The sequence below is a fragment of the Salmo trutta genome, chromosome 40, assembly GCF_901001165.1.
Source record: "Salmo trutta chromosome 40, fSalTru1.1, whole genome shotgun sequence".
Classification (NCBI taxonomy): domain Eukaryota; kingdom Metazoa; phylum Chordata; class Actinopteri; order Salmoniformes; family Salmonidae; genus Salmo; species Salmo trutta.
Genome location: NC_042996.1, coordinates 15,856,096 through 15,878,994, shown reverse-complemented (window position 1 = coordinate 15,878,994; position 22,899 = coordinate 15,856,096). Strand labels below are relative to the sequence as shown.

The window sequence follows — 22,899 nt, the reverse complement described above, 5'->3', positions numbered from 1 at the left end:
TGATGGGGTGAGTGACAGCTGGGCGTTCTGACTCACAGAGCCTGACCCCTGGGACCTGGCGATACTCTCCTCTGGATAGTAAACTCCAGGAGACACACACACACACACACACACACACACACACACACACACACACACACACACACACACACACACACACACACACACACACACACACACACACACACACACAGGGACATAACACACCTACTTAGTGGCACATGCACACACACAAACACGAATGTGTGTACACACACAAACACACACACACACACACACACACACACACACACACACACACACACACACACACACACACACACACACAGCTAATCCTTGGGACTATCCTTACTAGTAGAGCAGTGATTTATGACCCTGAATGACAAGGGTAGTTTAAACATCTGGTCTCCTATGAGTGTCCCTCTCTATCGCTCTCTCCCCCTCTACCTTCCAGCTGAACTATCCAAATGGCACTTCTGTGCTGAGCTCCAAGGATTTTCCAGTAGCGTCCTTCACTGGGTCACTGGAATACCATTCTCCTTTTCCTACTCCATAAACACACACACAGAGGGAGAGATTACAGAAAAAGTCCTGAAATAAGGCAAGAAGGAAATCTTGCCTTATTCCTCACAGTCTTTTTCTGCAATAAATCAACCTTATTTTGGCTGACTGGGATGGGTGTGTATAGTCGAAGGCGGTGTCGGCAGAAGGGAGGATAGTGAGCCCTACAAACAGCTCCACCCTCCAGGACAGTAAACCCAGCAGGGGGTGCAGACCAGGCCCTACAGACCAGGCTTTATAGCTGTTAACCCTTTAACCTCTTCCCACCCACCTGCCTGGCCAGAGCAGCAGGCCTCTCTCACACACACACACCTCTGTTAACCCTGCTCTAATGCCTGTCTGTACGTCATCAGTGACTGGAATACGGCCATGCGCGTGTGTATGCGCGCAAGTCACTTGCCTGTGGACAAATAGCTAGTGAACGAAGCCATTGTGTGTATACTTCCTTCTCCTCACTTTACGAGGGGAAGTACATGTACATGGAATAAGTGAATAATTGTTTGTGTATGTGTGCAGGCACAGACTGTACCATATAGTATACTTAAGTTATTTATCTATTTATCTATCGGCTTCTACCTCTCTGGGACCCTTTCCACCCATTCCTTGCCTCTCATCCCTCTCCACGATCCCTTCCTCGCTCTCTTCTTCTCTCCACCCATCCTTCCTTCCCCACTTTTTCCGTCTTAACTGTAAAACCTGCTCACTCCTCTTTATCTTACCCTAATGGAGAGCATCCTGCCTCTCTCTTTATCCTCCTTCCCCTCTTTCCTCCCTCTCCTCCCTACTTTCTTCCACCTTCTCTCCTACCCCTCTCGCTCACTGCTGTCTTTTCTCAGTGTTAGCTGATGCTGTTGAAAAACCTTTCCCTTCAACCTCCCTCCCTCCCTCCCTCTCTCCCTCCATCTCACCGTTGTCATGTCTCAGGGCAGTGTTGGTCTCGGCGTATCGGGACAGGCTGACCTCGTAGCCTCGCTGCTCCAGGATCCGCTGGAACAGTTGGACCTCCGTATCCGCGGCTACGTGCTGACCCGTCAACACCACGGCTTGTGTGACCCGCCCAGCCCGGTTCTGATTGGACCCCTTGACCTGAGGAAGAGGAGGGAAAGATGGATGTCAATATCAACACATAGAGAGGTCACTCCAACCACCAACAGCATTGCTGTATATTTATAAGCAATACAAACAAAGACTGTACAGACAGTCCATGAAGCCAAGACTGATCATTTCCTGGCAATTCATATAGAACTTTTTCTAATTTCAATCCTATTTGTATTACCGGCACTTAAACAATGCCACCATAAATGATTGAAACGGGCATCAAAACAGTGAACAGCACTAGGTAGTAGAGCCTGAGCCAAACAAGCTTAAACCCTTAGCGAGCGAGAGAGAAACCAGTTGTGAAGGGTTAGGCTGACAGAGACACATGAAAGCTCTGTAGCTGCTCAGCTCGCTCTGTTTACACAACTCTGGGCTGGATACGCTGGATAAGGATAGCAGCAGGATCAAACTGTCATGGCTGGGGCAGGGATGAAGGTAGGGAGGGGAGGGGAGATGGAGGGTAGGAGAGAGGGAGAAAAAGTTAATCTCCTTTAGTAAGGAGAGGGAGGGCAGTTTTCACTATATCATTTCTGAAGTAGAGGGACTTTTCTTTCAGAACTGTTCGTCCCTCCCTCTCCGTTGCCTGCTCATTTATTTGTCTCTCTATTAGTCTCTTCCTCTCTCTTATCCCTTTCTCCTTTTCCTTTGAATCTCTCTCTCCAGTCTTTCTATCACTCTTGCTCTCCATTTGTCCCCCCTGGTCTCTCTCTCTTCTCCCTTTAAATCACTCTCTCCAGTCTCTCTATCACTCTTGCTCTTCATTTGTCCCCCCTGGTCTCTCTCTCTTCTCCCTTTAAATCACTCTCTCCAGTCTCTCTCTCTCCATACCATTCCTGTCCAGTCTCTCTATTTTCTCTCTTTCGTTCCTCTCGTTCTTCCGAGGCCTGTGGTGGCGTGGCCTGTAAACGTTTCCATCTGGGAGCTGCAGGACACATCAGAGAGAATGTCACAAGACCCTCATAACTACAACCAGTCTCTCTCTCTCTCCCTTCCCATCCCCCTCCAAACAGCTCCACAGAATCCTCTCCACCCTCCAATACACCCCCACCCACAGCGCCCTCCTCTCTCTCCCCTCCAACCAGCTCCACAGAATCCTCTCCACCCTCCAATACACACGCTCCCTCCTCCATCCTCTCTTCCCCCAGATACTAATCTCAAACATGCAATTATTCCACAGTGCTCATCCTGCTGCCTCCCTGCCTGCCAATCCGCCATGGCCCAGTTCAGACACAAACATTATTATTTCATTAGGAGATTCCCCAAATTGTTAGCCTAGGCCTAGAACTAGACCTCTTTTTGTCCTCTTCAATTTTTCTTCCTCTCCCTCGCTCCCTTTCTCCCTGAGTAATAACAAATACACTCCATCACCCCTTCGTCCTCCTCTCTTCTTCCTCCAGCAAAGGAAGGAGCGAGTTTACAGTTGGCCCATAACACAGAGTGAAATATTAGAATAATATTACTTTAATAAGCGGGGAATCAAATCAAGGTGTTTATACAACAGAGAAAATCCTCTGAGCAGCGCACCTTCAATATAATCTGCAGCCGAGAGGGACTCATATTAAACACACTCATAAACTGTTTATTTGGCAGAGTGAGAACCACTGCTGGGGAAATTATGTTTCTATTGATTATACTGTTTTGGTATACACAGCACACAGCCATGAGCTCAGGTTCACCGAGGAAATTGCTTCCACTTTTTCATTTGGTAACTGATTTGATGAGGGAAGAAGTTTTTAATCAATAATGCATAATGACTCTTTGCACGTACTGAAATAGTGTTGTGAATACAGACGATTGATGATGTATTAAAAGTGTAGTTTTCCAATGGTTAACAAACTATTTACTAATGGTTTATAATGACTTTACAAGCAGCCCTTGAAATGAAGGGTTCCTCATGTTTTCTAAAATGACCTAATCTGCCAGTGCTGACATCACCAATGAGAAAAAACCTGACCCCGCCCCTCATCCCCATGACGACCCTGTGACAGACAGTGGAGCCCCTCTAGCTGTCAGAGGGGCAGTATGATTCAGTGTACAGTAGCTAGTATGTGTTGAATCCCAGTATCCCACATTTTGTCATATATTAATAGACCTGCTATCTTTAACAGTCCTGGCTGACTGGGCCCGACCTATGATCCTTCCCAACAGGTCACGCTCTCTGGTCCTTCTAGTGGTTAAAGCGTTGGGCCAGTAACCGAAAGGTAAAAATCTGTTGTTCTGCCCCTGAGCAAGGCAGTTAACCCACTGTTCCCCGGGGGCCGACGACGTGGATGTCGATTAAGGCAGCCCCCCACACCTCTCTCATTCAGAGGGGTTGGGTTAAATGTGGGAGACACATTTCAGTTGAAGGCATTCAGTTGTACAACTGACTAGGTATCCCCCTTCCCTTTTCCCTTCCACCCCATGGCAACCCCCAGGCCATAGCCGTAGGGGTGCTGAGGGTGCTGCAGCACCCCCTGAAAAATCTGAATTAAAACATTTGGCACCAAAATGTACAGCAACCCCTCCCTCAAACTACTTCCAGTGGCTATCCCCCTGGCAACCGCTCTGATGCTAGCAGACATATGGTTATGGTGAACATCGTCACCTTAACCCCTCGCTCCAGTCCAGATGATAAAGACCCATACATACAGTACGTGAACACACTACCAAACCAATCGTGACGCTTCACTTCACTTGACCCCAGACCGCTAGACATCCTCCCCCAAATGCATTACTCAATACAGTTGATTGGCTTGAATATGACGTACAGCCAGGTTATGCTACACATTCTCTGCCACCACTGCTGAAATATGAACGCAACATATGAATGCGATGTCACAGCAGTGTTTGTGGAAGGTCACGTGTGAACTGGGTGGCCCTCTGCTCTGGGTTGGTTTCCAGACATTTTAACCCCAACCTTCCACTACAATAGTAACTACACTGACACTGTTAGTAACTATGGGGAAAGACAGCTTTCAATGGACTGAGAGTACTACAATATGTATGAGTGACTCACGTGATCTCAGCAGCCCATACAAATCAAAGCGTTTCCATACGACCGTGAAAAGTCAACCCACATAAATCTCCCCTGGGTTCACTTCACATACCACATCCAGTGTGTGATAGTTAGCCCTCTAAGGTGGGTCTGTTAACCGTGCGCTATAATGACCGTGTTTCCCTCCATCCGTGGAGAGACGGAGGAATACAGAGGGTTAATGGGCCTTGCACTTGTTTAGAAGGAAAATAAATGTGTGAAAGTTTAGCTGTCTGGGGAGAGGGAGGAGAGAGAGAGGAAGAGAGGGAGAGATGGGAAATTAGGGGACAGGAGGGCGAGCCAAAAGGAGAAAGGCCTGTTTGTGTGAGACTGAAGGGGAGTCTGGGGAGGCCGAGGCTGGCTGTATAAGCCCTGGTTCTGGCCCTGTCTATGTGTTGGTATTCATCTGGGACTGGAAGGCCTGTTTGGTCATGCACTACCATGCTGCTTCTCTGCTTGGTTACTGGTGAAGGATCTGCCAAATAGGCTTTTCTTCTGTTCTCTACTTCTCTCTTTTATTCTCACAGTCATTCTCTCCCTGCCTCCATTTCTCATCCCTCACTCTTTTCTTCCTCCACTCCCTCTGACCCTCTATCAAAATATCCATCTGAGCCCTTCATTGCCCCGTCTTTCTGGCTCTCTTCCCCACTCTCTCCTTCCATCCCTAACCTTCTCTCTCGGTGACAGGATGTGGCTTAGTCTTACCACTGGCTCCATGGGTAGAGTTCAGTGTGTCTGAGAGGCCCAGGGTTATAAATACTCCCATCTCAGCCATGCACACAGAGACAGACAGAGAAACAGATATACCACCCACTGGCAATATATAGACAGCCCTTCCATGACTCCTATCACCCAGTCACATCCAAGGCCAAACACCGATATGCAGGGGTCTGCAAAATGCATATCCCCCTATCCCATATGTCACATTCAATACATTGAGTAAGACATCTTGTTCTAAGTTGAAAGCAGTCAAAACAAATCCGAAAGTCATCATTCAATCACAACAAACACAAATTTTACATAAACAAATAAGTAGTTAAAACATAACCGAAAGCTACATGCATAATGAATCAATGTACCCATTTTAAATATGTATCCAGAGGCAACTTGAGCATACTTCCTTATAACCGCATAACCTTACAAACAATACATTCTATTCTATACTCACAGTTTAAATACCTAACCGACAAGGCATTAACCCATATCAAATATAAACATAGACCTACACATTGGCTGGCTACTAAACATCCATTCCAAAGAATGGTGAAGCATACAGGGATCAGACATTTACAATACAGACCCTCGGACAAGAACTATGGGTACACATTGGGGACATACTGTACATGCTTTTAAAATTGCCCTACTGTACTGTAAAGTAATACACACATCAGGCAGGTGGGGCGAGCTGTCAAATATAATCTCCAGACTTCCAAGTATTTGTCTCCATCCTTCCTCAGTACAGTAATATGGTGCAGGTGTCTCCATCCTACCTCAGTACAGTAATATGGTGCAGGTGTCTCCATCCTTCCTCAGTACAGTAATATGGTGCAGGTGTCTCCATCCTTCCTCAGTACAGTAATATGATGCAGGTGTCTCCATCCTTCCTCAGTACAGTAATATGGTGCAGGTGTCTCCATCCTTCCTCAGTACAGTAATATGATGCAGGTGTCTCCATCCTTCCTCAGTACAGTAATATGATGCAGGTGTCTCCATCCTTCCTCAGTACAGTAATATGATGCAGGTGTCTCCATCCTTCCTCAGTACAGTAATATGGTGCAGGTGTCTCCATCCTTCCTCAGTACAGTAATATGATGCAGGTGTCTCCATCCTTCCTCAGTACAGTAATATGGTGCAGGTGTCTCCATCCTTCCTCAGTACAGTAATATGGTGCAGGTGTCTCCATCCTTCCTCAGTACAGTAATATGGTGCAGGTGTCTCCATCCTTCCTCAGTACAGTAATATGGTGCAGGTGTCTGCATCCTTCCTCAGTACAGTAATATGGTGCAGGTGTCTCCATCCTTCCTCAGTACAGTAATATGGTGCACGTGTCTCCATCCTTCCTCAGTACAGTAATATAGTGCAGGTGTCTCCATCCTTCCTCAGTACAGTAATATGGTGCAGGTGTCTCCATCCTTCCTCAGTACAGTAATATGGTGCAGGTGTCTCCATCCTTCCTCAGTACAGCAATATGGTGCAGGTGACTCCATCCTTCCTCAGTACAGTAATATGGTGCAGGTGACTCCATCCTTCCTCAGTACAGTAATATGGTGCAGGTGACTCCTAGCCTTCTATCAGAATCATCAACTGAGGAGTTTCCTTCATATGCTACCACTTCTATTGCTGCTAGCAGTCCATTCAATTTAGATTAGTGATCATTTAGAAAAGGTACCAAGTAGAGGACTAATTAACAGTATTGGGACCTAGCCATTAGAGTACACCAGGGGAGGCTCCTCAGAGGAGGAAGGGAATGACCATCCTCCTCAGTGAACTTCATAAAGATAAAAATTGTAAAACATTTTTAAAAAGTATAATTTTTTTTCGATAAAACTATACAAAATATAATCACGTCACCAAATAATTGATTAAAACACTATTTTGTAATGGTCCTAAGTAGCCTCAACATCGCTCTGTAGGATAGCACCATAGTGTAGCCGGAGGACAGCTAGCTTTCGTCCTCCTCTGGGTACTTTGACTTCAAACCAAAACCTAGGAGGCTCATGGTTCTCACCCCCTTCCATAGACTTACACAGTAATTATGACAACTTCCGGAGGACGTCCTATGACCTATCAGAGATCTTGCAGCATGAACTGACATGTTGTCCACCCAATCAAAAAATCAGAGAATTAATATAGTACTGAAAGCAAACGCTACAGCTAGCTAGCACTGCAGTGCATAAAATATGGTGAGTCATATACTCAAAGAGAGAGAAAGACAATAGTTGAACAGTTTCAAACATATACATTTCTTCCAAAATGAAGGAGAAGCAAGAGAGAAATTGAGAGATATTGTCATTTTTTTCACTTTCAGTTTCACTTACTTAGCTAGCAAATGCAGCTATCTAGTTTAGCCTACTCAAACACCCTGCTCAAACAGAGGTATGCTATGTTAGCTAGCTGGCTATGACTATCCAACACAACACTGGAACGGTTCCAAGTCAAGGTCAGTTTTTTAGAACAAATTTATTGCAATAGACGCCGGCCGGTGTAAGTGCTAAACTACTTACTGACTGTACTCTAACGTTACTGCATGATTGCAGCGGGTTTACTAACGCATTAGTTCTATTAGCTATGTTGACTATGACGTTACTTTAGCTAATATGGTGACAATGATGTAGGATGTGTGTAGCTGTTATGATATGGTTTGGCTTGGAAAGTTTTTTTTTGCCTGGTCACATAGAGCTGATGTGTTGTGCATTGAGGTCCACAAGCGAAGGCACAAGGTGAGAGGAAGAGAGTGCATAGATGCGAGAAGGAATACAACATGGCTGCTATGAAAGTGAACTGTGTTTACATGTGATCAGGGGTATATTCATTCCGCCAATTCTATTGAAAAACATTTCTTAAACGGAAGCAAACGGAACCAAATGGGGATAAACATACCTGAATGTCCAATTGAAACTCTCATTTGCAACTGTTGGACTAATGATTACACCCAAGATCAGCAAGATGCAGGCAAGAGTTTGCAAGGCGGTACTGAATGTATCACCTCAAAATTTTCTCTTGACCTGTGTGCACATATGTTGTAAACTTTCATTCATAGGCTCTCTCATGATGGGTATAGGGAAAATTCTAGTGTGATGTAGTAGCCTAAACCTATTGCTGTTACATTGAACTAGGTGAATGGAATATGAATGAAAGTCATCCAATATGTTGTAATAGAAATATGGCCATGCTCATGAAAAAAATTAATTGTCCTCCCTCATCTTAAATGATACTGACCCCCACTGGGGTACGTACACACATGGACAGACACCAATCCCAGCACCCTACCTGACTCCCTGACCCTACCATCCCAGCGCCCTAACTGACTCCCTGACCCTACCTCCCCAGCGCCCTAACTGACTCCCTGACCCTACCATCCCAGCACCCTAACTGACTCCCTGACCCTACCATCCCAGCACCCTAACTGACTCCCTGACCCTACCATCCCAGCACCCTAACTGACTCCCTGATCCTACCATCCCAGCACCCTAACTGACTCCCTGATCCTACCATCCCAGTGCCCTAACTGACTCCCTGACCCTACCATCCCAGCACCCTAACTGACTCCCTGACCCTACCATCCCAGCACCCTAACTGACTCCCTGACCCTACCATCCCAGCACCCTAACTGACTCCCTGAACCTACCATCCCAGTGCCCTAACTGACTCCCTGACCCTACCATCCCAGCACCCTAACTGACTCCCTGAACCTACCTCCACAGCACCCTAACTGACTCCCTGACCCTACCATCCCAGCACCCTAACTGACTCCCTGAACCTACCTCCACAGCACCCTAACTGACTCCCTGACCCTACCATCCCAGCGCCCTAACTGACTCCCTGACCCTACCATCCCAGCACCCTAACTGACTCCCTGACCCTACCTTCCCAGCACCCTAACTGACTCCCTGACCCTACCATCCCAGCACCCTAACTGACTCCTTGACCCTACCATCCCAGCACCCTAACTGACTCCCTGACCCTACCATCCCAGCACCCTAACTGACTCCCTGACCCTACCATCCCAGCACCCTAACTGACTCCCTGAACCTACCTCCACAGCACCCTAACTGACTCCCTGACCCTACCATCCCAGCGCCCTAACTGACTCCCTGACCCTACCATCCCAGCACCCTAACTGACTCCCTGACCCTACCTTCCCAGCACCCTAACTGACTCCCTGACCCTACCATCCCAGCACCCTAACTGACTCCCTGACCCTACCATCCCAGCACCCTAACTGACTCCTTGACCCTACCATCCCAGCACCCTAACTGACTCCCTGACCCTACCATCCCAGCACCCTAACTGACTCCCTGACCCTACCATCCCAGCACCCTAACTGACTCCCTGACCCTACCATCCCAGCACCCTAACTGACTCCCTGACCCTACCATCCCAGTGCCCTAACTGACTCCCTGACCCTACCATCCCAGCACCCTAACTGACTCCCTGAACCTACCACCCCAGCACCCGAACTGACTCCCTGACCCTACCTCCCCAGCGCCCTAACTGACTCCCTGACCCTACCATCCCAGCACCCTAACTGACTCCCTGACCCTACCATCCCAGCACCCTAACTGACTCCCTGACCCTACCATCCCAGAACCCTAACTGACTCCCTGACCCTACCATCCCAGCACCCTAACTGACTCCCTGACCCTACCATCCCAGCACCCTAACTGACTCTCTGACCCTACCATCCCAGCACCCTAACTGACTCCCTGACCCTACCATCCCAGCACCCTAACTGACTCCCTGACCCTACCATCCCAGCACCCTAACTGACTCTCTGACCCTACCATCCCAGCACCCTAACTGACTCCCTGACCCTACCATCCCAGCACCCTAACTGACTCCTTGACCCTACCATCCCAGCACACTAACTGACTCCTTGACCCTACCTGTGACCTTCTCCAAGCTTAGAGAGTCTGGTTAGTGCCAGTGGTCAAATGCTGGAACCTCCTCCCATACACACTTTCAGCCAATCAGTGTCAAAGCAGCAAACAAGCATCCAGATCTTTCCACTCTGAACACCACACAAATATGTGGTGAGTTTCAATGCCGCTCTGATCGGAGTACCAGTGCCATTGAATCATAGCGTGTATGTGTGTGCGAGTGAGGCTGCCTTCCATGGCTTTCTGATCCCTGATTCTGCTGTGTTCCTGCATCCTGCCCTGGGACTGAATGGGGCTGTCAGGGTCTGGAAGAGACTCAAAGGGGATAAAGTGCTGGAGGATCACATTCCGTAACTCTGATCTAACACTTCCTACTGGCCTACAGCTGGAGCACTCCCCCTGCTAGCACCCCAGGAAAGCCTGGGACAGCCATACACAGGTGCTGACTACAGGTGCTGACTGCATACACACGCACATGGACACACACTCACACACGCATTGCAAACCTATAACACAAACACCCTTGCCAAAATGCCCCATCCCTAACAACTTTCCAGCAATTCCAATCACCATCCCGCCCCATACAGACACAAATACGGAACACCCCATACACACAGTGTGAAGCTAGGCATTATGACATGCCACAGAGGGTAACAGGGACAAACACTACAGTGACAGGGCTTTTGTAACGATGGCTCTAGACATGTCAACAATCAAACCCCCCCCAGTCACACTCAATGTCAACTATGACAGAGTCCTTTGAGTATTATGAGAGGAGAAATAAGGGCAATGTAATGGTTCAGACATCAAACTTCTGATTCACAATACGTCCAACATTCAGAACTGTTAGGGCTGTTTCTAGAACTCGGAGTTTCACTCAACAGCTAAACTGAGGCAGTGTGTCTGTGGTGGATAACAAATTTGGCTGTGACAGCTCGCTTTCTCCCTGTCAACCACATAGTCAACAAGTCCAACACACTGCCTCTCTCTCTCTGTCTCCCTCTCTATCTCACTCTATATCTCTCTCAACACTATCCCTCCTTCTCCCCCCCCTCCTTGTTTACTTATTCTTTCCCTTCCTCTCAAAGGGGCCAAGACAACCTGAGAGAAGGAAATGTATGACCTAATAGAACAACTGCTCCAGGAACAATTTCAAAATTGAACCCATAATGGTAAAGGTTAGAAGTGGGTAAGTAGAGCTGATCTAGAATCTGTGTGTTACCCACATGTATCTATGACACACACACACACACATATGCACAAACACACACTGATAGTCTTTGTCACACACTCATACACATGCTCTAGCTAGCCCATACAATGTCAAGCAGGGCTATAATGGTCAAGGCATAGGCCACATTTGAGGCAGCTGGGTAATAAATACATTTAAATCCCCCATGTTTGGTTTACCTCAGATTATGTCAGCTGTCATTTTATGGATGCATGAGAGCTGTCAAAGAATGGCTAATCCAACTTGATTAATGACAGAACTTTTAGGCTATATCAGGGAACACTTTCAGACAACGGATCACTTAAAATAACCCGGGAAATTGATATGCAACCTTGTTTTTCTAAAGGTTCATACAGGTGTCAATCATCTATGTGGAGCGAAGAGCTCGCATTAAATAAAGCCGCACCCGGGAAACTTCTAGAGCACTTATCCAGATGACCAATGGGCATTGAGCCTCGAGCTCCTAGCACGCTCATCTAAATACCTCAACACTAATATCCATAGCAAAAAAAACGGTTCACTATTCTTAAGTAGTTTACGATACTTGTTAGTTAAATAGGCAGACAACTAAATTAAAATAGGCTCAACCTGTTAGTTATATAGGCTAAGCCAAGGAGTCAGCATCCAAGAATGTTGTTGTCAGGCTTGAAGCGAAGGTTGTTGCTCAATAAAGTTAATGAAACTCAGACGGTGTTTTGAGCCCAAAGACAAAACACAGGCTGCATAGAGAGGCATACAACCATTGCATGCAACTAACACAGCACTGTTTAAAGAAAGCCTACACCCATGTGTGTTGATGAGGAAATGGCCTTTCCCATTGTGGGATGGAACAAGGCTTATCCTTGAATCTCCAATATTCAAGGTTCCTCACAAGTGCAGGTAGGCTACCTAAAGCACAGGACAAAAATTGGACCATAGACAAGTGCAATTCTATCATAAGCCCACTTACATATCTGTCCCTCTCCAAAGCCTCCAGGGTAGAAATAAGCCTCGCAGGATCCTGCAGAAGTTCATCAAATACTTCCAACGCTTCAGTCATCGTTGACTTGTTGCGTTCATCAGCCGCGGGTGGGTCGCCTTTCAACCGACTCCGTGCCACCATCAGGGTCTGGTAGAAAAGACACACAGCGACCCCTAAGAGCAATAACCGTCCAGAGCAATACCTGCGGCGGAGCGTCCAGAGCCCCCGAAGAAACATTACCGCTTCACTCCCAACTTTGCTGGCTGAAGAATAAAGGCATACCATGAGGGAAGATGTTTAGCCTATTTCTTCTCCGAGTCCCACTCAGACCTCACACCACTCTGGCCGCTCTCCCGGCCGGATAGAAGGAACACAGAGCAGCGGGGCTATCTGTAGAAACACGCACTTCGGGAATACACAAAGACCTGGAACATTGTCTTTCAAATATGACCTGGTTGGTATTTCAGAGTCCACGGTGTCCAAGAATCGTCACTATGGCAAACTCGAGTGTTGATTTGTGAGCTGGCACAAACAAACAAACAAAACCTTTTCCCCAACGTTGTTATTCCGTTATTCGTGAGAATGAAGTTAGATCAAAGTGAGCCACAGTCCAACTTTCACATCCTAGAACACTATGGAGTTCCGAGAGAGCAGGGGAAAGTTTTCCCTCCCTTCCTTTGGGGAAGAGTGCCCCTCAGATGATTAAAAACATTCTCGAAAAGCAGAACATCATGACTGTGGCTAGATCAGACTCTGCTACTGCGCGCTGTCAGAAAACGGCCATTCCCATCCACAACCAAAGGCAGGACGCATAAAAGCATCCCGTCAGACACAGATAGAGCCAAACTGAAGTTAGAAAAATGAAGAAGTTCACCAAGACTTCAGATCCTGAAATAGGTTACAGACTACAAAGAGGGTTTCCACTAAATCCGAGCGCTGGCCGCGCACCGGGGGGCGACAACACCTGGTTTGGCTTAGGCTACTCTAAGAGAAAAAAGTCAACAGTAGCCGAACTTCCTTTACGCGCGGACGGCTGGATTACAGTCTCACACACAGGGTCTACTACTTCCCAAAATGAAAACTCCCTCGGGTAAAGAAAAAAAAGAAGTGGAGTTTATACCATAGATCCGTTTCAACTGGATAGTTTAGGAGTTATTGTAAAGTAACGGTTTTGAAATTCCACGATGTACATGGAGCGGTCTAAATGCGCACACATGCCTCCTCGGTCGGGGTCGAGGTATGCTCCCCCTCATTCCAAATTGTGGTAAAAGACAGGGCTCACTCTTTGCTATTTGTGGCACACACACCAGTCCTCCCTTGGCTCATTATTTAGAGAAAGGAGTTGGAGCACTGCTTTGTTTCAGTCAGATGTGGCGAGAGAGGCTATTGAAAAGGTTCCCTTTCAGAGCAAGGGCTGAAAACATTCTCCCTTTATTTGGTGAAGTTGTAAGTTCTCCAAGACACCCCAGGTTCCTTCTAAAAAATATAGCTATTATGACAGTTTTGTATATAACAAAAAAAAGTGTAGACAATCAATAACCAAATTTGGTACCCCCAAATCCCCTTGTGTGTGAGGGCTGCAACACTGCTGGTTTTCATTACTATCCTTGAATCAGGGAATGATTTAGACCTGGGACACCATGCAGGTGAGCTGACTCATGGTAAATCAGTGGCATTCAGTAATACATTTACTGCCAAATAAAGAAAAACAGCAGTACATCAGCCCTTGAGGGACATGATTGAATAGCCATGTTGAGAGGTCAAATACAATGCTAATGGGGTGAGCAGGTCACCATTAAAACACAGCGGTGTAATGGGTTAAAAGCTTACTTCATTATTTGATGTTTTAAAACAACTCTAGACCACATTTACTCCACACACAGAGATGATTTCAAAGCTATCCCTTGCCCTGCATTTGGCAAATCTGAACATAATTCTATCCTCCTGATTCCTACTTACAAGCAAAAACTAAAGCAGGAAGTATCAGTGACTTGCTCAATACGGAAGTGGTCAGATAACGCAGATGCTAAGCTACAGGACTGTTTTGCTAGCACAGACTGGAATATGTTCCGGGACTCATCCGATGGCATTGAGGCGTTTACCACATCAGTCACCGGATTCATCAATAAGTGCATCGATGACGTTGTCCCCAGTGACCGTACCTACATACCCCAACCAGAAGCCATGTATTACAGGCAACATCTGGACTGAGCTAAAGGGTAGAGCTGCCACTTTCAAGGAGCGGGACTCTAACCCGGACGTTTATAAGAAATCCCGCAATGCCCTCCGACGAAATATCAAACAGGCAAAGCGTAAACACAAGACTAAAACTGAATCCTACTACACCAGCTCCGACGCTTGTCGGACATGGCAGGACTTGCAAACTATTACAGACTACAAAGAGAAGCACAGCCGGGAGCTGCCCAGTGACACAAGCCTACCAGACGAGATAAATTACTTCTATCACGCTTCGAGGCAAGCAACACTAAAGCATGCATGAGAGCACCAGCTGTTCCGGACGACTGTGTGATCACGCTCGCCGTAGCCGATGTAAGACCTTTAAACAGGTCAACATTCCCAAGGCCAGATGGATTACCAGGAAGTGTACTCCAAGCATACGCTTTACTGACATGTTCAACCTGTCCCTGTCCGAGTCTGTAATACCTACGTTTTAAGCAGACCACAATAGTCCCTGTGCCCAACAATACCAAGGTAACCTGCCTAAATGACTACCGACCCGTAGCACTCACGTCTGTAGCCATAAAGTGCTATGAAAGGCTGGTCATGGCTCACATCAACACCATCATCCCAGAAACCCTAGACCCACTTCGATTTGCATACCACCCCAACAGATCTACTGATGTCGCAATCTTTATTGCACTCAACACTGCCCTTTCCCACCTGGACAAAAGTAACACCTACGTGAGAATGCTGTTCATTGACTACAGCTCAGCATTCAACACCATAATACCCTCAAAGCTCATCACTAAGCTAAGGACCCTGGGACTAAACACCTCCCTAGGCAACAACACATCTACCACGCTGATCCTCAACACGGGGGGCCTTCATGTGTGCGTGCTTAGTCCCTTCCTGTACTCCCTGTTCCCCCATGACTGTGTGGCCAATGACGACTCCAACACCATCATTAAGTTTGCCGACGACACAACGATGGTAGGTCTGATCACAGACAACGAAGAGACAGCCTATAGGGAGGTCAGAGAGCTGGAAGTGTGGTGCCAGGACAACAACCTCTCCCTCAACATGATCAAGACAAAGGGGGTGATCATGGACTACAGGAAACGGAGGGCCGAGCACGCCCCCATTCTCATCGATGGGGCTGTAGTGGAGCAGGTTAAGAGCTTCAAGTTCCTTGGTGTCCACATCACCAACAAACTATCATGGTCCAAACACACCAAGACAGTCGTGAAGAGGGCATGACAACACCTATTCCCCCTCAGGATACTGAAAAGATATGGCATGGGTCTTCAGATCCTCAAAAAGTTATACAGCTGCATCATCGAGAGCATCCTGACTGATTGCATCACTGCATCATGGCCAGCAACTGCTCAGCTTCCTGCCATCCAGGACCTCTATACTAGGTGGTGTCAGAGGAAGACCCTAAACATTGTCAAAGACTCCAGCCACCCTAGTCATAGACGGTTCTCTCTGCTACTGCACGGCAAGCGGTACCGAACCGCCAAGTCTAGGTCCAAAAGGCATCTTAACTGCTTCTACCCCCAAGCTATAAGACTGCTGAACAGCTAATCAAATGGCTACCCGGACTATTTTCATTGACCCCCCCCCCTTTTTTTTATGCTGCTGCTACTCGCCGTTTATTATCTATGCATAGTCACTTTACCATTACCTTCTTGTACATATTACCTCGACTAACTTGTACCCCCACACATTGACTCGGTACTGGTACCCCCTGTATATAGCCTCGTTATTGTTGCTCTTTAAAAAAAAAAAAAAAAAGTATTTAGTTCATTTAGTAAATAGTTTTCTTCAATTTGCATTTCACGGTAAGGTTGTATTCGGCACATGCGACAATTTTTTGGTAAATTTTGCAACAATATAACATTTGTGTCGGTACAACACTTATAAAGCAATCACTCCACATTGTAAGCCTGCTGTGAATCAAAACATTGGTGATTCAACAGCCATCTACATTTTGATTGTTTAGTCAAATACAATGGATACCTAGAGTTTGACCAAGAGGCCACCGTTGACAGACGAAGCCAGGAAACACGTGAAAAACCCAAAGAACTTGATCACTTTATTGGATTTGTTTTCTTCTACATCTCTGGAAACTTTAACACACCATCTCAGTACAGAATGACTAGACACATACACACGCACATACAGAAACAGTTACTCAGACATACACGCTTCAGTTATGACTGATCTTACACTGTACATTCTGAACTCTTCTGCCTCACAGGACTCAATGGTGGAGGGTCAGTCATATTCATCCATACTTTACCTGAAATGACCACCGTCCCAATCATCACCCTCATATTTTCAAAGTCATAGTTGCATTTCATCAATTTGTTTTAGAATTCAAATTAAAACTTGTAGAGCATTGGGTTTTGTAGTCCAATAAACACCCCTGGACTACATTTCTGAGTATCTGTGTAATTTTACTGTAATGAGCACTTCTTGTTGCAGCCGTGTTTGGAAGCAAGAGGGGGGGTGTGGCCCTTCCTGTCACAAGAGGAAAGGCGAGGAATGTCTGATTAATGGGGGAGAGAAGGGGTGCGCCGAGGCTCAACATTCAGGAGGGGGACAATGGACACCCAACCAGGGGGTGCGGTATCAGGAAGTCTTGGTTCCTTGTTTTGATTTTCCAGTCAGGTGTCTCATCCAAATATTCACACAGGATTGACCCTGCAATAACAACCTTTGACCCCACTGTTTTGACCCCTGAGAGGTCACACAGACAGACAGGTGAATAAGAATACTGTGTGTGTGGCCACAACAGGTACACACACTTGTTTGGGAGGAACTACAGTTGATACAGCATTGACAGTTGGTTTTGCGGGTTAGGGGTGTGGAATGGGATGGGTCCTGGATGAGGAGCAGGGTAGTAGAGGTGGGGTGTCTATTTGTGCCTGCTGCCTCTCCTCTTCATGGCGGCAGTACACTGGGGGCAGTACCACTTCCCCTTGGGGGCTTCTGTTAGGCCCACGCAGCCATAGTGGAACCACTCGATGGGGCACTGCACAAACACACAGGGCACTCAGGTTAGCTCTCATACCTCATCTCTCATTTGACAAAGTCCTATGTGAAAGTAATGTGGTAACAGCTGTAGAACATGAGAAAAGCACTCCCAAATGGAAATGGGTACTTACGTCTTGATTATCACAGCCCACCATTTCTCCATAAGACACCTTTAACAAGAGAGAAGCCATTTTAGTTAACCTGTCAGCTGTAGGTGTGTGCTGTCCAGTGTGAGAGAGTGTCTCTGGATGTGTGTGTACCTGGTTGCAAATGCAGTAGCGGGGCTCGTTGGGGTCGTAGGTCCAGTCCACCTGGTTGTTGGTCTCAGACTCTGGGAGGGCCGAGGCCTGCTGGGCCAGCTCCTGGGCCAGGGCTGAAGAGGAGGAGCACGACGACAGGGACGAAGAAGACGAGGAGGACGACGACTGGTGGTTGGAAGACTTGGTGTTGCCTCTGTGGAGGGGGAGAAAAGACAGGAACAGTTTAGACTAGATCTCCATTTATTTATTCATGCTGTGGGGGTGGAGTTGGAAAGCATGGCTGGCATAATGTGGCGTGACACCATGGGACTGGACACTGAAATTATGTCGCGTGATTTGGCATGACATCTGTGGGGTGATGCCGGGTGGATTGACACGGTTTAATAAGGCATGAAATGATGTGATATCACTGGAGAAGACCACCTGCTAGAGCTTGTCATCCTTGTCTGAGCGTACGGGGGCTGTGTGTGTGCGTGTAAGTTGTGTGTGTGCATATAAGCTGTGTCATACTTGGTCTTGCGTCCGCCGCGGGAGTCGGAGGCGATGGCCGAGCCGGCGGGGGTGAGGGTCTGAGTGAGGGTGTTGGCCAGGGCGGAGGTGGAGTAGGCCCCCGTGGTATCCCGGGAGGTCAGGGAGAACTCCCTCCCCAGCTGGAAGTCATTGTTCTTAATAGCCTCGTAGCTGGCCTTCAGACTGCTAGTCCTCCTGCCCTCCTTCATCTGACATGGGGAGGGAAAGGAGGGCACAGAGAGGGAAAGAAGATGGGAAAGGCAGGTAGAGAGAGACACACATAGCCATGAACAGGGTTAGTTACAGTCATAGGACACACATCATTCAAGGACATTTGTCCTAATCAGATAAGATCATCCTCAGAACAGACAGTCTGGGTCAAGATACTGATACCGATCCCCATGAGTGCAGCACATATCTGAATAAATCAGAGGGCCGTGGAGTTAGGTGTGTGTCTGTGCAAAAGAGAGTGTGTGTTTATACCTGTGCGGTGGCCTGTACAGCCTGCGCTGCAGCCATGGTGATGGCCCCTGCCCCAGCCCCGGGCCCAGCAGGCAGAGAGCTGAGGTTGTAGGAGGCCAGGGGCTGAGATGAGTTCACACTGTACACGTTGTTAGAGGCTGACGTCGTGCTGTTGGTGCGACAGCCCGGTGTGTTCTCCTTGGAGGCGTCTGACGTGAGTGTGGAGAGCAGGGCTTCAGATTTGAACTTCTTCTCCGGGACGTGCTCTGTAGTGTGGTGGCTCGGCTGCGTGGTGTACTTCCTCTCTGTCACACACAAACACAACGTGAATTACTACCTTCATGACCTCTGCTAAATGACTTAAATGTAAATGTAATGACCTCGCATAGGAAAGCAGCAAATCATCTATACAAACAAAGCTCCTTAGTCAATATACATTTTTCTTCCGACATGCAACAACTCCAAAAAAAAAGTTGGGCAAACAGCCAAGACTTGTACTTACTCTCCACGGTGGTGTGTGAGTGGACGTGGTGGTTGTTGGCGGGCTGAGAAGGGCTGTCCATCTCTAGGGATCCTGACAGAGGAGAGAGAATGTTAGAGCTGGCTCTCAGTGACAACACTAACAGACAACAGTTGACTTAACAGGGTAATTTTTAAGTCAATACTGCCCCCTAGCAGGGCTGAAATATCCCGATGGGAAGATTGATACCATCGCAACTGAAACAAGACTAGAAAAAAGCAGCCTGTCAGCCCAACATTCTGACAGGGCCAAGAGAGTTAAGATGAAGGGGATGGGGCTTCTGTGGTGTTGTGATAGACAGTGTTGGTGTTGTGATAGACAGAGACTCACGTCTCTCCAGGATCTCGGTGATGCCAGCATTGTCAGCCTCCAGCTCCATCTTGAACTTAGCCAGCTCCTGGTCCAGCTTCCTCAGGTGACGATCCACCTGCAAAACACACCCCATTATATACCATACTGTTCATACCCCACAATATAGATGTTGAACAGACCCCCCCAAGATTTTACACATTGAATATTCACTATGAAATAGATCAATATCAAAAGATAGAAATGGCAATATCTAAATAAACATTAAAAACACTTGAAGACTGACATTTTAGTGACTTCCAAATGATTCACATTGTTTGACTGCCACCTAGTGGCACAGACCGCACAGTCCTGAACAGAACATTTTATATTTTAGTGGTGACATGCACCCACAAATCATCTTGAAAAAGGCCACCAGCGATAAAGATTCTCCTCTAACTCCCCTTGTCCCTACCTTTTCATAGAAGTGGTTTCTCATGACCCATTAGACAAACCAGACATCGTTAGACAGAGCTCCGTCTTGGCATTCAAATTCCAACTCACCAGATCATAAATCTGATTGGCCAGCTGTACTTTCTCATCTGCATCCTCCAATGCTTTATAATAATCCTGAAACAGAGAAAAAGCAGTCAGAGGCTGACACCATCTAAAAAAAAAAAAAGAACCATTTGGTGAACCAACACTGGCACTTGTTTTATTCTTCTTACTAGCTCTGACTTTGCTGATAGCTACTTTGAGGAAAAAAGTACTTACTATGACTGTGATATATGTTGTCCCACCTAGCTATGTTAAGATGAACGCACTAATTTTACGTAGCTCTGGTTAAGAGTGTCTGTTAAATGACTAAAATGTAAATGACAAAACACAAAGAATCACCACAAAAAGTGTTGTAGTACAGCTTATCGTAAAACATTTATGGGATTAAAAGAACAAAACTGTCTTTTGGAAAAGGGAAATATACATCATCTGAGACTTATTTGGCACCTTTTTGATGACTCCCATCTGCTCTTCCCTCCACTCTGGCTTGTTCTTCTTTGCATTGACAAAGAACTCATTCACCCTCTGCTCCAACTGGTCCATGGCATCTACAGCAAATGGAACAGGTGTGTCTGAGGCACTAATCATATGGGTCATATGAGTATAACTCTGTAGGCGGAAGAATTCATATCGATTTGTACTTCAATGCTGACCAGAAGGGCTAATATTACATGCGGTGTCTGTGGACCAGAAAGTTTGTGATTAAAACTACCAGTGAACCGAACCACCTCTAATACATCAGTGGTTCCCAACCTATTTCCATGACTGAACCCCCAAATAAATGTTACTCTGCCCGGAGCACACGCTTATGTGCATTATACCAGTAGGCCTATGGTCTCATTAGTCTTCTCAAATACACCCTATGGAAAGTACCCCCCTAAATTTATATTGGTGCATGTTCTAGTTAGCAAACTGTTAGCGTATATGTAGCTAGTTATAGTCACATGAAAGAAGAAATGTGATGTGTACGCTCCGAATCCATGTCCCCTGTTTTGTTTACATTCATTGTTCAACTTCTGTGCATGCACACATCAGCAAACGTTAGTTGGACCTCTATATGGAAAACAAATATAACATGATTTTATGTTGTAATTTCTAGAACCCTAGCTACAATCATACAAACCCATTAACGTTAACTTTCTCAGGTTACTGAAAGTTGTTGCAATGTTATACTAGCCAAGTTCGCAACCGCTAGCTGTGTTAGCTATACAAATAAAAACACTGCATTTAACACATTTTTATTTGCCCACTAATTAGTGTTAAGAGTTCGACTCTTTTTATCTACATGAGCCCAAAAAGTGCGAAACTGAGAATGGTGTGTTTTTCAACTTGAAAAATGCTCGCCGGTGAAGTGTTTGTAGACTGTTTACGCTGTAACAGTGCATACTCTGAACTTGCAGGTCCATCTCTCTCATTTCCGTAAACCTGTCGCGGAGATCCATGGGTAGCTGCTCGATCACTGCCAGCGAGAAGAAAAGACGAATATAGGTGTTAGCATGGCTAGGCTAACAGTCCGGGCGCGCTTCGGCTAAAATGATGCACATTTACGACAGTAAATACACAAATAATACCACCCAGGCGTAAAATAAACGTAAATACTCACTCTCGAGGTAATCCTCTAAGTACAGCATCTTGGCAAATTAGATATTTTAGGCGTTAATGAAAATAATTTGCGTGTTTCAATATGGCGCCGCTAGCTGCTGTGTCCCGAAGAAAAAATACCACTGACAAACCGAGGTCAGAGGACCTGACGTCAGTAGCGACGTCGAATGTGATTGGCCAGATATGGAGTTGAGTGCTAAACTTCAAAAGTCCGTTAGTTTCTGTAGTTCATAGACATATCAATTTCAAACATTGACTGAAATAACATAATTAAGCTTTTCCAACGAGGTAAATACATTTTAATCATCAAACTTCAATGCAAATGCGCAATTTTAATTTTAAATTAATACTTGATTAAAAGGAAATATCTCATTTGTAGCTTCAATGCAGGTGAGCACAATTAATATAGTGTAGAGTAGGCCTACACACACATTGAATTGAGATATTATTTCACTATAACGAACACATTCAACTATAAGTAACACACAGAGAAAATAAAATAACACCCCCATTTAAATAGTCTAACAAAATGTCAGTCCATTATAGGCCTGATATACAGTGCCATCAGAAAGTATTCACACCCCTTGACTTTTTCACATTTTGTTGTGTTACAAAGTGGGATTAAAATGGATTAAATTGTAATTTTTGTCAACAATCTACACAAAAGATTATATAATGTCAAAGTGAAAGAAAAATTCTAACATTTGTACAAAAAAAAGAAGATAAAATAAAACACTAAAATACAGTATCTTGATTAGATAATTATTCAGCCCCCTGAGTCAATACATGCTAGAATCACCTTTGGCAGTGATTACAGCTGAGTCTTTCTGGGTAGTGTATCTTTGTTGTGACTGGGTGGATTGATACACCATCCAAAGTGTAATTAATAACTTTACCATGCTCAAAGGGATATTCAATGTCTGCTTTTTTTTATACCCATTTACCAATATACCAATAAGTGCCCATCTTTGAGAGGCATTGGAAAACCTCCCTGGTCTTTGTGGTTGAATCA

General features: G+C 46.1%; 2 protein-coding genes across 4 annotated transcripts in view; both read right to left on the bottom strand.

Moving 5' to 3' along the window:
• LOC115180528 (cadherin-like and PC-esterase domain-containing protein 1) overlaps positions 1–13,449 on the bottom strand; it is a 78,212-nt gene extending 64,763 nt beyond the window's left edge. Inside the window, exons 1-2 of the mRNA XM_029742687.1 lie at positions 12,456–13,449; positions 1,470–1,647 (exon numbers count right to left, since the gene is read on the bottom strand). Of these exons, the coding sequence (XP_029598547.1) occupies positions 1,470–1,647; positions 12,456–12,752 (475 nt within the window). The 5' untranslated portion in view covers positions 12,753–13,449. The remainder of the gene's footprint in view (positions 1–1,469; positions 1,648–12,455) is intronic.
• A 3,268-nt stretch (positions 13,450–16,717) lies between these two features.
• LOC115180527 (inhibitor of growth protein 3) lies at positions 16,718–22,028 on the bottom strand. Of its 3 annotated transcripts, XM_029742683.1 has the most exons (11): positions 21,889–22,027; positions 21,673–21,744; positions 20,733–20,833; positions 20,292–20,357; positions 19,770–19,866; positions 19,422–19,493; positions 18,941–19,224; positions 18,458–18,666; positions 17,948–18,140; positions 17,819–17,857; positions 16,718–17,685 (listed from the first exon to the last, which is right to left on the bottom strand). In XM_029742683.1, exons 1-11 carry the CDS (start codon positions 21,914–21,916, stop codon positions 17,569–17,571), a joined length of 1,278 nt encoding a protein of 425 aa, XP_029598543.1. In that variant the 5' UTR covers positions 21,917–22,027; the 3' UTR covers positions 16,718–17,568. The 3 variants fall into 3 exon arrangements, with proteins under 3 accessions (XP_029598543.1, XP_029598545.1, XP_029598546.1); XM_029742685.1 differs by lacking the exons at positions 20,733–20,833; positions 21,673–21,744; positions 21,889–22,027 and having other exon boundaries at positions 20,203–20,338; XM_029742686.1 differs by lacking the exons at positions 16,718–17,685; positions 17,819–17,857; positions 17,948–18,140; ... (1 more) ...; positions 18,941–19,224; positions 19,422–19,493 and having other exon boundaries at positions 20,203–20,357; positions 21,889–22,028.
• Between the last annotated feature and the right edge of the window lie 871 nt (positions 22,029–22,899).

Excerpts from the sequence above, each read along its gene's own strand:
- LOC115180527 (XM_029742683.1), bottom strand. The coding sequence starts at position 21,916 with ATGCTGTACTTAGAGGATTACCTCGAGA. Across the intron at positions 20,834-21,672 it reads GATGGACCTGCAAGTTCAGA|ATGCCATGGACCAGTTGGAG; the intron begins GTATGCACTGTT and ends CATTTGCTGTAG. Across the intron at positions 19,494-19,769 it reads CACCGAGATCCTGGAGAGAC|GATCCCTAGAGATGGACAGC; the intron begins GTGAGTCTCTGT and ends CTCCTCTGTCAG.